Source organism: Nylanderia fulva, unplaced genomic scaffold, assembly GCF_048542155.1.
Source record: "Nylanderia fulva isolate GAGA-0341 unplaced genomic scaffold, ASM4854215v1 Scaffold35, whole genome shotgun sequence".
Taxonomy (NCBI): domain Eukaryota; kingdom Metazoa; phylum Arthropoda; class Insecta; order Hymenoptera; family Formicidae; genus Nylanderia; species Nylanderia fulva.
The window spans coordinates 1,507,888-1,520,847 of record NW_028190422.1 but is presented as its reverse complement, the minus strand read 5'-3'; the positions used below and the strand labels follow the sequence as shown (position 1 = coordinate 1,520,847).

At 36.9% G+C, this 12,960-nt stretch overlaps 1 protein-coding gene across 1 annotated transcript; it reads right to left on the bottom strand.

Annotated features, from left to right (window-relative positions):
• Positions 1-1,389: 1,389 nt before the first annotated feature.
• LOC114935013 (uncharacterized) lies at positions 1,390-2,209 on the bottom strand. The gene is made up of 3 exons (XM_029307757.2): positions 1,965-2,209; positions 1,726-1,884; positions 1,390-1,559 (listed from the first exon to the last, which is right to left on the bottom strand). The coding sequence occupies exons 1-3, from the start codon at positions 2,029-2,031 to the stop codon at positions 1,495-1,497; spliced, it is 291 nt and encodes a 96-aa protein (XP_029163590.1). The 5' UTR covers positions 2,032-2,209; the 3' UTR covers positions 1,390-1,494.
• Positions 2,210-12,960: the final 10,751 nt, after the last annotated feature.

Sequence of the window (12,960 nt, the reverse complement as noted above, 5' to 3'; positions counted from 1 at the left end):
TTTCATATACCCAGGTTCTTGTGTCGAAATCACGAATGGGGAATTGTGCAGTTTGTTGTTTGTGTAGAGCTGTTATTTGTCAAGGGTTCTAATAATAGGTCGGTGTAATCAAACATGTGTATTTGAACATTCAATTTCGCTGTCATCATTCTTTATCACTCATTTTTAACAATTTTGTGTATTAATAGTATAATATATTTTATGATAATATAATTTATATATTAATCATGTAATTATATGCATATATTAACAATATAATTATACATGTTAATAATATAAAGTTATATTATATATAGATGCTATAAATATATTAATTACTTTCCACGCATATTTAACATTCTTTTTATAAAACAATTATTTACATTTTATATATATATATTGAAATTTAAATAGATATTATCAGCTTTGAATAAAATACAAAATAGTAATTTTAAATGAAAAAGATCGCAAGATTCTCATTCTTTGAGACTAACAATATGTGTGTAAATAATTCGTCCTGCTTTACAAACAATATAAATAAAGAACATCAAGGAAAAGAAATAGTCGAAATTGTATGACACGAGAAAAGAAGTCTCTGTTTCTGCCTCATAATCTTTCATGACACGTGAAGAGTTTACTCACAGGGGCACAACGAGAAATTTAATATTAAAATGTATACTAAAAGGTCGGAGAGAGAAGCATAAGTGTAGAATGACTCGGTGCAATAGAAGGGAAATTTTTCACGAATCTTTTACTCCAAAAATAAAACAATGACGATATAACATATTTTAAAATATTTTTAGAAAAACGCCTGAATAATTACAATGTCCTTCAAAGATATTTCTGCGAGAGATCGGCTTTTATATTATTTATTATGATAAGAATAAAAATCAACAACTAGTTCTCCTATGATATATTTAAATAGACATAATTATTGTTTCAATTTGAATTTTTTACACGTTTGAAATAAATGTATAAAAAAATCCAAATTCTTCGCGCAAGCAATTTTTATATGCGTAGCATAAGTATTTTACAAGTTTTTGAAGATCAAGGGATACAATATTGTTTCAGAATATAAAAGAAGCGTACGTTGATCGTATATTTAACCGTCAACCGTTTTCCCTTTATTGCAATTTTATGAGAAAAATTTTACGATCGATTTTTCAGGATCTATCATGCCGTGATTATAATAAGCTTAATATACCTATCTACGATATAAACGAGACTTTAAAAATATTTTATTTGTTTAAAAAAAGAAAAAGAGTAATATAAAATGATATATCATATATATATATATTTCTTCAAAGAATTACTACCTTTTTATATTTATATATTTTGTATTGTAGAAATTTATTTTTTACGATATTAAAAAACTGATGAAACAGGTTTCACAGAAAGAAGGGATTATAATTAGTTGGTATAATAATTTGTACATTTATTCATAATTCTACAATAGGATGTAACAACTGCGTATCACATATATATATATATAATGCTATTAAAGGAAATTATCATTCACAACTCGTCAAATGAGGAGACATGACGGATCGTCTGAACTCGTGGATCGTCCGGTCTGTAAACTAAATTAACCCAATTAGCATTAACGTATTAGATGGCGTCAGGAAACGCAGTTAATTAATTGCTCATCAACGATTCTGCTTTATCGACGTACATTCACGATTACATAATCATTACACACAGCCCGATTGAATCCATAATTCGAAAATAAATATCTAAATTACTTACTTCTCGGAGTTTTGTAATATTTCGGAGTCATATCATGTGTGCCACTGTAATGCCATGCATAAGCGGTCATGGCAAATCCAGCTACCATGAAGAACGAGCCTCCCATTAGCACTGGGACCTCTATCCATCCTTTACGCCAGAAATACTTGACCTTTGTCGCTGGAATCAAATGATAAGCGAACGTTTATTTGCATTTATCGTTTCTTTACGCGGTTCCTAACCAATGGATTCAATCTTACCAAGACTGCTTCCTCGTAGAATATTAAAGTCCTCCGCGGTCTTCCATCGTGTGTTGATTTTCACCATCGTTACAGCTCACTGACACTTGACCGACTTAATCCAATACAAATAAATTAATTAATGATTGCTAACAATTACACTGACAGTTCATGAAATGCGACCGATTCAAGGGACTGAGCTCCTTGAGGTTAGGAACGACGTTACAGCTGTTATTTATGTTGTGCGCGCCGCAGACGATGAGAGTTGCAGTCGATGATACAGTTGTGGTCGATACTGTCGTGGTATGTTTTTATCTCGATACTCGCAGGTTTTTAAAAATTCAAATTATTTGATTGAATTTTTATATGCCAGAATACTCAAAAAGTATTATACGTTTCAAGTTTCTCTAAAATATAATTCAATGTGCAAAGATATATTCTATAAATATTATACATGTGTGTATTATATATATTGTATGTCTACATTTTTTATTTTTTTATACAGTTGTCCAGATATATATAATATATGTGTGTGTGTTAATTGAAAAACCAAAATATATATTTAACTCTAAAGGAACAGCAGTTATTAGAAGTATAATAATTTAATTTAAATTAATACGTAATGAAATTATTTTAAATTTGAATCAATATATGTTTAAGTATTATATTTTTAAATCTCTGATGTTTAAAAATAATATTTTTAAAAATATTACGCAAATACTCTATTATTAGAATATTATAAGATATTTTCATATTCGCATATTCATATGTGTGCATCATTTTTATTTTTATTACACTTTACAACTGTGGCTTGATCGCATACACACATATATAATATAAATAAAATCATTTTAGACGCAATCTCTCATTATATTATTCACTATTATCATCCGAGTGTCGCGCGCAACGCCATCTGGCGGGACTCGCGCGAATTATTCGAGTTCACGGCAGTATGGCCGCCGTCGCGATATCTTTAACCAAAGTGAAGTGAATCGTTCCGTGTTTTTGCAGTTCCCGGAACGAGCGAGGGAAACGGATCCGACCGCTGCACGTGGAACAGACCCCGGTGAGTGCTGATGAGTCGGTGAGTGACGAAATCCATTCGTATTAATCCTCATAAGACGCGCACGATAAGCCGAGCGAGCGAACCTCACACCTCGGCTGTTTCCCACGCAGCTCCTTTTTTTGCGACTCTTATTAGGGACGACATCGTCGGCTCGCGAATCGCCGACCTCGCTGACGTTTTGTCACCCGGGAACCGCGTGTTCGTTAGCCTCGCTAAAATTTACGGAGAACCAGCTCGGTGTACAACCCGGAACAGCGCGCATTTCAATTATCGCATCGGAGTTATACCGCGTGATTAGTAAACATTTTTTTGTTGTGTCTCACGCAAGACACGCCCCTTACGTTTGCAGGTTGCGAGAAGAGCGCCCGAAGACGTGTTTAATCATTTTGACGTGCGAATCTCGCCTCGATGTTTACGGCATTTCGCGATTTCAGCCTCCCACATTGTCGGAACGAGAGATTGTCGGTTTGGAATGTGTGTAGCGAGTTGGCAATATACCGGGTGATGTCGCCACGAGGAAGCTGCGTTGGGTATAAAGATTCGCGTCTCTCTCGGCTGAATATTATGTATGTATTTTTTATTTCCCTGTGTATTATATGAAGCAGTGGGCTTGCATTATTCTGCAAATGATAGAAACTGCGCAACTATATATACATATATTTTTCTGTGGATTTAAAAACGATTTGTTTTATTTCATTTTCGCTAATTTATTATGTATCTGTATTTTTCCCCTGTATATTATATGCAGTAGTGCGTTTGCATTACTTTACAAATGTAGAAACTGCACAACTATCTATACATATTTATCTGTGGATTTAAAAACAATTTGTCTTATCTCATTATCGCTAATTTATTATGTATATGTATTTTTTCCCCTGTATATTATATACAGTAGTGTGTTTGCATTATTTTGCAAATGTAGAAACTGCGCAACTATCTATACATATTTATCTGTGGATTTAAAAACAATTTGTCTTATCTCATTATCGCCGCAATTTATTATGTATATGTATTTTTTATTTCCCTGTATATTATATATGCAGTAGTGTGTTTGCATTATTTTGCAAATGATAGAAACTGCACAATTATATATACATATATTTATCTGTGGATTTAAAAACAATTTGTCTTATCTCATTATCGCTATATTATTATAATATAGTATTATGTTGTGTTAGCGATAATTTACTGTTATTTTAATCGATGATGAATGGCATTCCGCTAACATTATGACGAATGCAGCGATTTGTTGTTTTAACGTTGTCATTTTTTATTATTACAGAAATATGTAGCAAAATTATATTAATCTCGTCATTGCGATTGCGTAAGGGCGACATTTTTTTAAATTTTGCTATATATTTCTGCGATAATAAAAAATGAGAAGGTAAAACACAAATAAATATCATTAAATATTCTACTTCAAACTATGTGTTTGAAGAAACATATATTTAGTAATTTACGTGTTAAAATCATAAGATAAAATTCGCGCGCATTAAGTACGAGGATTCAATCACTTTTGATAAGAAAAAAATGCACTCAGGATTTACATTAAATAATTTATCTTAAATTATTTCAAGGCATACATATTTTGCAATCTGTATATGAAAATTATAAAATAAAATTCGCGTATATTAAACACGAGGATTAAATTTAAAAGTACCGAATGAGATATATTTTTGCGATTGCTTGGAACCACGTGTGTGGTCTCGATGGAGCACGTGTCGATCGCGAACGCGAGCGCAACTTTTATTCGCGCACGAACTCGTTTTTTGACGCAGAATCCCGAAATTCCAGAATCACGGATTCTGCCAACAGGATTCCCCTTGGGATTAATGGAATTCGCGAGCGCGGTAAGAAACAGTGAAGATTATCGTGAAACGCAGTCTTTGCTCTGCATGATATCGATTTTTGTTTCCCTTTAAATATTCTCGACATAATGAGCAAAATAAAATTATAATAGAACAATAAATGTGCGTACTATATAATGTAATATATTTTTTTTCTATATTTGCAATAAGATTCTAATTGATATATAGTGCCAAAAATTTAGCAAATCATATATTTATTTATTATTTTAGAGGCAATTGCGTTCTAAAATAAGATAATTTAGAGGACATCCTACATGTTATAAATTGGAATTGACGTTAGTCAAATTAATATTATTCTGGATTTGCTCACAATCGTGAAATGTCATATTTTAGTAGGGTATTTTTAAAAATCTATGAATCTCTAATAAGATACAATAGTATGACATAAATATCATCTTTTGGCACATATTCCGTAAAGCAGAAATACCGCGTGTGACATGATTGTATTCGCGTCATATGACATTTTCAGAATCATAGCATGCACTCGAATTTTATCTTATAATTTAACAGGCAAATTAAATATGTACTTTTTAAAATGTGTTTGAAATTGATTATTTAACGAATTCTGAATGATTTTTTTATCAAGCAGGTTTTACATTAATTAAAAAATTAGTTAGCTTAATATCTGATGTGCAACATCGTAAAATTATCTTTATCGTTAATAAACGACTAATCTTTTACATTCATAATTAGAGTACCTATATAGTGCATACACATATGTCGCTGTAGCGACGTCAGTGAAATGCAAAGAATTAACTGATAATCTTGCAAAAACTTGGGCAGATCTTCGTACGACGGACGCAAGCGTTCGTTACCCGCCTATATTTTTTTAAAACGCCTTGAAAAACACCGGAGCCAATTTATCGAAAGCGACGAAACGTCGGTCGCGAGCGCCGGATGGTACTTAAATTCGCGGCAACGGCGATAAATTCGTCGCTTGTAAGCGACACGTCGGATCGTACGACCGTAGCGCGACCCAGCTGTTTTTAATATCTTCTTGGGGAATCTAACACACCGCACTAAGTGCACCGGCTTATGGCACCGCGGGTTAACGGGAGTTCGACGAACCCCCGTTTCTAATAAACGAGTGAAATCTCGTTGAAGAATATTCGGGTACAAACCCTCGGTATATCGCATTTGATTTTGTTCGATGCAAAGTTAAATATTAATTATCTCATATTATCGTGCTTTTATATCCGACGTTTAGCCTTAATTACGATCGTTCGACCGCCACGCTCGGCATAATATTGTTTGCGATCCTCGCGTGATACTAATAAAACTCGGAACCGAACGATCATACTTAGCGGTAAATATGGGGTGCGAATACGGAGCCTTAATCTTTAATTCTATAAAAAATGTTCCGCCCGAGGCGTTGCACGCGTTTCGCGCGCGCGAGTGCAGCAAGATAAGTAATTACGTGTATTTCTCTCCTCTCCTTCTCTCTCTCTCTCTTGCTCTCTGGTGTATCGCGATTCTGTATGCGTGAGATTGCGTGGGCGGCATGACTCATCGTGGCCAGAAATACCCTCGCCTTTCCGACATTCACAACAAACACGAACGTCATCGGTGTCTCCGCCTCTCGATTTTTCGCGGTTATTACCCGTGTGATGGCGTCATCGATTTTTGTGACACGCATCGATACGTCGACGCTCGGTACGACGAATAAACGCCAGTCGCGAGACACGCGTGCGACAGTTAACCGAGACAACGACTCGTTCTGACACTGTCGTAATTCAACGTTCACGGATCAAACGTCAGCTGACTACGCGGATGACGCGCGTTGCCAAAAATATAGATAATCACAATCTGTAATATCTCTTAGCACTGATATATTTTTTAATATATACTTGCATTTTTCTTTACATTTTCATTTACAGAATTTTTGAAATATTCCATGTTGATATAATCACGCGATTATTTTATCTCGAGCGAAGATCGGCCGAACGCCCCCGAGCTGCAGCATCACTTAAGGATAATGGTACCTTATTGCATTAATAGGAATAAAGCGTAAAGAGAACGCGAGATCGAGAAGGGAGAAAAAAAAATTGCACGATCGATACCGAAGGCGCTGCTGTTAAATTCATATTAACACATCATTATCGTCGCGCGTAATACCCGTAATTTCTCGCATCCGCTACGGCGATTCATATATGCCGGACTTCATCGAGAGCGGATAATCTTTCCCGAGCGAGATAATCCGCGTACGATGAGTCACGATTAAGTGTCAAGTCGCGCGACGTCCAATTACTCGCGAGGTCATCGCCACTCAACCCCTGGGATCCCAATAAAACGACATTAATTCGCAAATAGCCGGGCATCGCGCGTGCCATCCTTAATCCGTATCGCTCTATTGTACGCGCGCGACTTACAAGGTGCTAATGGCGATAAACTGGCCACGAAATACGCGCCAATTCGATTGTACGACGTATCTCATTATTGTCGTAAACGCACAGTTACGGTGCCAATCGGCGACGAGCGAATAAATTACAGTTTATAAAACGACTCACGATAAATCGCCGGTCAATAATTCTCTTGGTGTCAAATTAAAACATATCACTTAAATGAATGTAACAATAGAATATACTTAGGTAAAGATTTTTTAGAATATAAATACTAGTAAATAAAAATATATAATGCATGAGCAACTCTTTCTCCCCTTTTAGCTATTTAAATAAATATTATTAAAGTCTTATTGATGCAAAAACAGTACAGACTGAAAAGTGAAGTATTGTATGTCTCGTGAAAGATGAAATTGTCTTTTAGATTTTTTTCGGGAAAAGAATCGATAAGTGAGAAAAAAAGGCAGATATGCAGCTAACAGGCGTGGCAAGCCACCACGGCGTAAAATTAGCCTTTTGTCAATAAGCAACAGAGGAGTCTTCTACATGAACAACAAAGTATCATAGAAGATATGAAGATTACGTAAAAAGTATTTTTACATCACTTTTCTCTGTATTCAACGCTTCTTTAAACGGCATTGTATATATCGAAGGTGATTCGGCGACATATGTGTCACTCGTTTTCGAATATATAATTTGACAATTCGTTTTTTAAAAATTACCTCACTCATCTGCGCCGCATACGGCGGACCGTAAAACACGTTTTTTTATATTCTTCCACGAGAATGTAGCACCTGCGTTGCACGCGAGATTAAATTATACGTCAAATATTCGCCCATCCGATTATCTCGGTTGAGAGACGCGATCGTCTCCTTCGCGGTATAAAAACAGCCGAATAAAAACTTTCGCGAAATTATAACACGAAAATGTCCGTTAAATTCGAACGAGATTCGTCTCGATATTAATTGCCGCTCGCATTAACGAAAATCGCGCGATGTATTTTGAGCGGAGCGCTGTGGGATAGATTAATTATCGCTTAATTAAGCCACCCGGCCCAAACATCTGTTTCTCGATCATATAATCTGCAACGGACTCGCTCGTTCATGTACATCGTTTTCTCTTCTCGTTTCTTCCTCCCGCGAAAATAAAGTCCTGATTTACGGCGTTGATCTCCTGGCAACGCGGCTAGCCATCGCGCGACGAGGACAAATAGCAGTTATTTCCTTTCGTATTATCGCATGAATTATATGTAAAGCATGAAAGAGACCGCGATTGGTTGCTACCAAGCGCAATAATTTCAGTTGCATTTTGCAAAATTCCTACTCGGATTCAATCGAATAAAAAAAAATTCTGCAAATATCAAAGAGAAAACGAAATTATGTTATTTGCGACGTTATTTCCCGCGTTAAAAATTAAATACGAAGCGAATAAATAATATCGAGAATATTATTGGAATATCTACATATGTGCGCGTATATTCGCGCTAAGCCAACTGTGCATCGGATTGCATTATGCACGCGCGATACCGCGTGGGTGGTAATGCGCGATGTTAGAAATGTAAATGCATTACAGCGCATTGGCAATACACGTATACCGATCTTTATGGGCGGATAATAGATGGTTGTACCATCTATCGTGCATTACAGATGTAAAATAAATATAAGAGTTCCCTATGAGAAAATTGAAAATAAAAATACAGTTCTGATATAGGCTATTAAATATATCAGGGTATGACTTAATTAAAAGTATGCGTTACAATTTTACTAATAGATGGATTGTTTAATATTTTTTTTCGGGGAAAGGGGAGAGTTATTCCATTTTATTTCACGCGTTTTCTTCGCACAACGTGGTGGCACGGAAATAGTTTCGGACAAATCTAGAGCGGCCTTGGCGAATCGGCGTGGCAAATCTCGGAGGAAAACGAAGTTTTACTCTGGGTGTCGCGAGTTCACAAGGCACACCCTTAACTTTTGCATAAAACAACAGGGCGTATGCACACGCGTATATACGTGCGTTGGATGCCTCGTTCCGATGCCAACAAGAATTTACAGCCGGTGATCGTAAAAGTCGAGAAGATGCATTTATACATACCGACTTTATATGTTTACGTCTACCGAAAAGTTCGACGAAAAGGGACGCCCTGTCGAACGAAAGAAATGAGATTGTGTACGGCCGGCACAAATCGTTCATCGAAAGTGGCGTAAAAGATAATCCGTGCGAGCACTAACATGATTTCAGAGTAAACAAATTGACAGTATTTATCGCATTATTTGACTTCTCGAAAAACGTCGAAGGGAGAAAATAATTTTTTAAACAATCTGTTAATGTTAATGTAACTCAGGCAGATCAAAGTACATATTAATTAGCCACAAAACATTTTTACAAATCCTTATTCTATTTTAATGATGAAAATTGAAAAAAAGAAAAAGAAAATTCTCATGCATATCTTGATTGTTCTTGTCGAAAAATAATTTTTAATTTCGTATCGTGAAAGAATAAGGGATTATTTTTTAAACTAGCCAGCCTTCGATTCTCGAGTTAATGTTAAACGATTAGAAAACCCCTCTCGCATTCCTGACCTAGTCGTTAATTCTCTGACGTCTTCGCGCCGACAGCTCGGCGGTCGAAATGATCTATTTCTCTTCCCTCATTTTCTATTCAAAATAAAGAGAAGCTCAGTCTTATTTTAAAATTTCACGGGAAGGCTGCGCGGCCAAAAACAAGCGCGAAAAGGTTACGTGAACTTTGCAACTTGGCCTATTTATTATTTTCAAAGAGATCGCGCTCACGAACGCGTGCGCGTTGCGTAACGTTACTGCATATTCGAAAGTTTTAACGACGGGATAAATATCGACGCGAGAAATTGCCTCACGCTGATAATTATATGAGACAACTTCAATTTCGCCTCTCTCATATCTTCGTGACCGAGGTAGCAAGCTCTAAATTGAAATGCCCGATGCCATCGGCTCGCAGGACAAACGACGCGTGGCGGTGCCACGTCGCATAATCAGATTAGTTTCGGGATTTTATAAATAATGTAATTGATTTACCCCCTGGTGCGCGTAAAAAAAGGGAGAGAGCGAAAAAGAAGAGCGAGTCGAGGCGCAGATACCATTTTTTTACGGTCGACTTCAAGAGCGAGAGAATCTGGCGGATTAACTTTATACGTGGAATTATATGCCGAGTGCTCCAAATTCGCCGGATGTCCTGTCAACCGTGAATATCAAGAGCGCGATGAATTAACAAAATAATTTTTCGTAAAGGATATCAGACGCGATTGCGTGACACTTAACATTTGTCGCTTTACATCGATGGTAACCGGTAAAATAATTTTGTACGAATGTATAGCGCACGAATATACGGCCGTTGCTGTCCCCTCTCGGTAATTTCCACCTGCCAAACTAATTCATCCGCATACAGGGCGTAAATCGCACAAGCTCGTCCACTCGGAAGCTAATAATCCGGGCTAGCGCTTGATGAAGTCGGACAGGTGCGCGGATTCTCTAATATAGGCCTGAGCAGCGACTTACGATTCTAATTTTCGGCATTGCTATGTACCGCGTCGCGAAATTCCCCGACCGAAACATGTCTTTATTGCGAGATTCATGTAGCCTGAACGCAATAATTCAGTCGGTCGAAAAATGCTCCATAAACAGCCAGACATGCAATAAATAAGTAACAAGAGAATTTCTCGCACACCTTGGCATCGCGCAACAAAATGTTCAACTACCACACGCGTAATAACAAGATATTTGCGCCAACGCATGTCGGAAAAATTATTCACCGCAGAAGACTAATCCAATTAAATAGTTTCTCTACGAATATTTGGATGTAATGGCGCGTTTTTTTTAATTCGTTTATATGTTAAAGACGATACACACGCGAGAAAAAGATTCATGTACAATTAAAATATTTTCATTCATACTCTTTTTATTTAAAATATTTTTTATATTTATTTAGAATTATTTTCAATTAAAGAATAATTCTGAATCTATTTATTTCGAATATAAATGACTTACATTCTTGCTCTTTGCAGTGATTTCAAGAAATAAAGATCTATTCTGTTATATATATCTTAAGTTTAATCGCGCGATTCGTTAATTATAACGGCATTTACTACACGGAAACGCGCAACTCGATTTACGCTCGAATTCAGAAGAAATAATGTTGCGACTTCGGTCTTACAAAATGTAGCAAATTGTCCTTCACAAGAATCGCTTCTATATATCTCTACATACCTCAGTCACAATGGTTTGCGTGTCTCTTTTAATGATGCGGGACATTGGACAGCGGAAGACAGGTGTGATCGATATCCCGGAACGCGTCTCGCGAGTCTCTAATTAGAAGCGAAGTTAGTCCGAAATCAAGCCCGCCACGGCGATGATTAAGCCCGATAAAAGTCTCGCAGTTTCACTCCTTAAGGTAATTGTGATTTATCGACGTGTGTATCTCGCGCGACTATATACGCGCGACTCAACGAAATTAATAACAACGCGTATTACGTTAAATTAAAGCCTCCGGACGGATCCATTATCGCGCCTCGCGAGCGTTGACAAGCGAGGAAAAGGTGCATGGATAAAAAGCGGAGAGAGGCCAATTTGAAAATAATTTAATACACGTTTTACCGGTGGACCGGGCGCTGCGTACACCTCGCGAGGTCGGCGAAGCCTGACCTTTCGCCGGAAGATTTGTGGCAGTCTCGTTTCAGGAGAACGACCGAGAAAAAAAGGTGGGATGGAAAAGTGAAAAGGAAGACGCGAGCTCTCAACGACGCCTACAACAATTTGTTCCGCGGCGATAAACGATCGCCAATCATTGCGTCTATATATATGTTTTCAAGGTAACGAACGTGTTATTAACGCGAAATGTCTTTTAAAATTACGATTTTTCGCGAACCTGTTAACTGTACTTATCGAGTGCTTGAAATTAAAATAATTCAGATGCAAAAAAAAAAAGACCCGCAAACTGATTTTAATAAATCGAAGTCATATGTATTCTGATTGTTCGCGGTATAAAATTAACGTGTGTTAACGCAACAAATGACACTGAATTATGATTCTCGATTAATCGGCGATTGCATATTTCGCGACGTGCAAAGCAGAAAAAGAGACGACGTATACATCATCGGTGAACAGAAGCACGGACCCTCACCCGGGTTAAGTTCGTATTTTCAATTTGGCAGTGGGCAAGAACCAAGCGCGGATTATGTGCACGCCGGGGCGCATTATTATGCGAGGAATATACACGAGCGTAGGCCGTATCGTTGAGTATTACTGTCGTTTTGGCAACACATGTGATTTCCGTGATTTACTGTAGTGCACGCTTTAAAGCACGTACCCGCGATTCAGCGAGTTCTCTTGTAAAATCCGCGCGCGAAAAATCCACCGACGGAGGATAACGACCAGATTAATTTATGTGTAGGGATTTCGCGAGAAATTCTGTGCATTCTTCCATATATTCGATTTTTTATATAGATATCTACTTTGTTTCTCCTGTACCATTTCTCTATCTATCTACATTTTTTCCATCTGTAATTTATCAAGCTATAATAATAAAAAAAATTACGGTATATCTTTTATGAAATAAGAAGAGAACGATTTTGTGTTAATGAAGATCGGTTTATGTAAATACAAGATACCGGAATTTTCTCTCTCGCATATAGATGTCATTTTCTCACTTCTAATGTCAAATCAGCTAAACCGGAAAATGTTGTTAAATATATACAGACAGCGAAAAACGAGCAT

Bases quoted from the DNA above. Each gene is read 5' to 3' on its own strand.
- LOC114935013 (XM_029307757.2), bottom strand. From the start codon at position 2,031: ATGGTGAAAATCAACACACGATGGAAGACCGCGGAGGACTTTAATATT. The intron at 1,885-1,964 runs GTAAGATTGAAT...ATTTGATTCCAG, and splicing joins TCTACGAGGAAGCAGTCTTG to CGACAAAGGTCAAGTATTTC. The intron at 1,560-1,725 runs GTAAGTAATTTA...GGGTTAATTTAG, and splicing joins ATATTACAAAACTCCGAGAA to TTTACAGACCGGACGATCCA.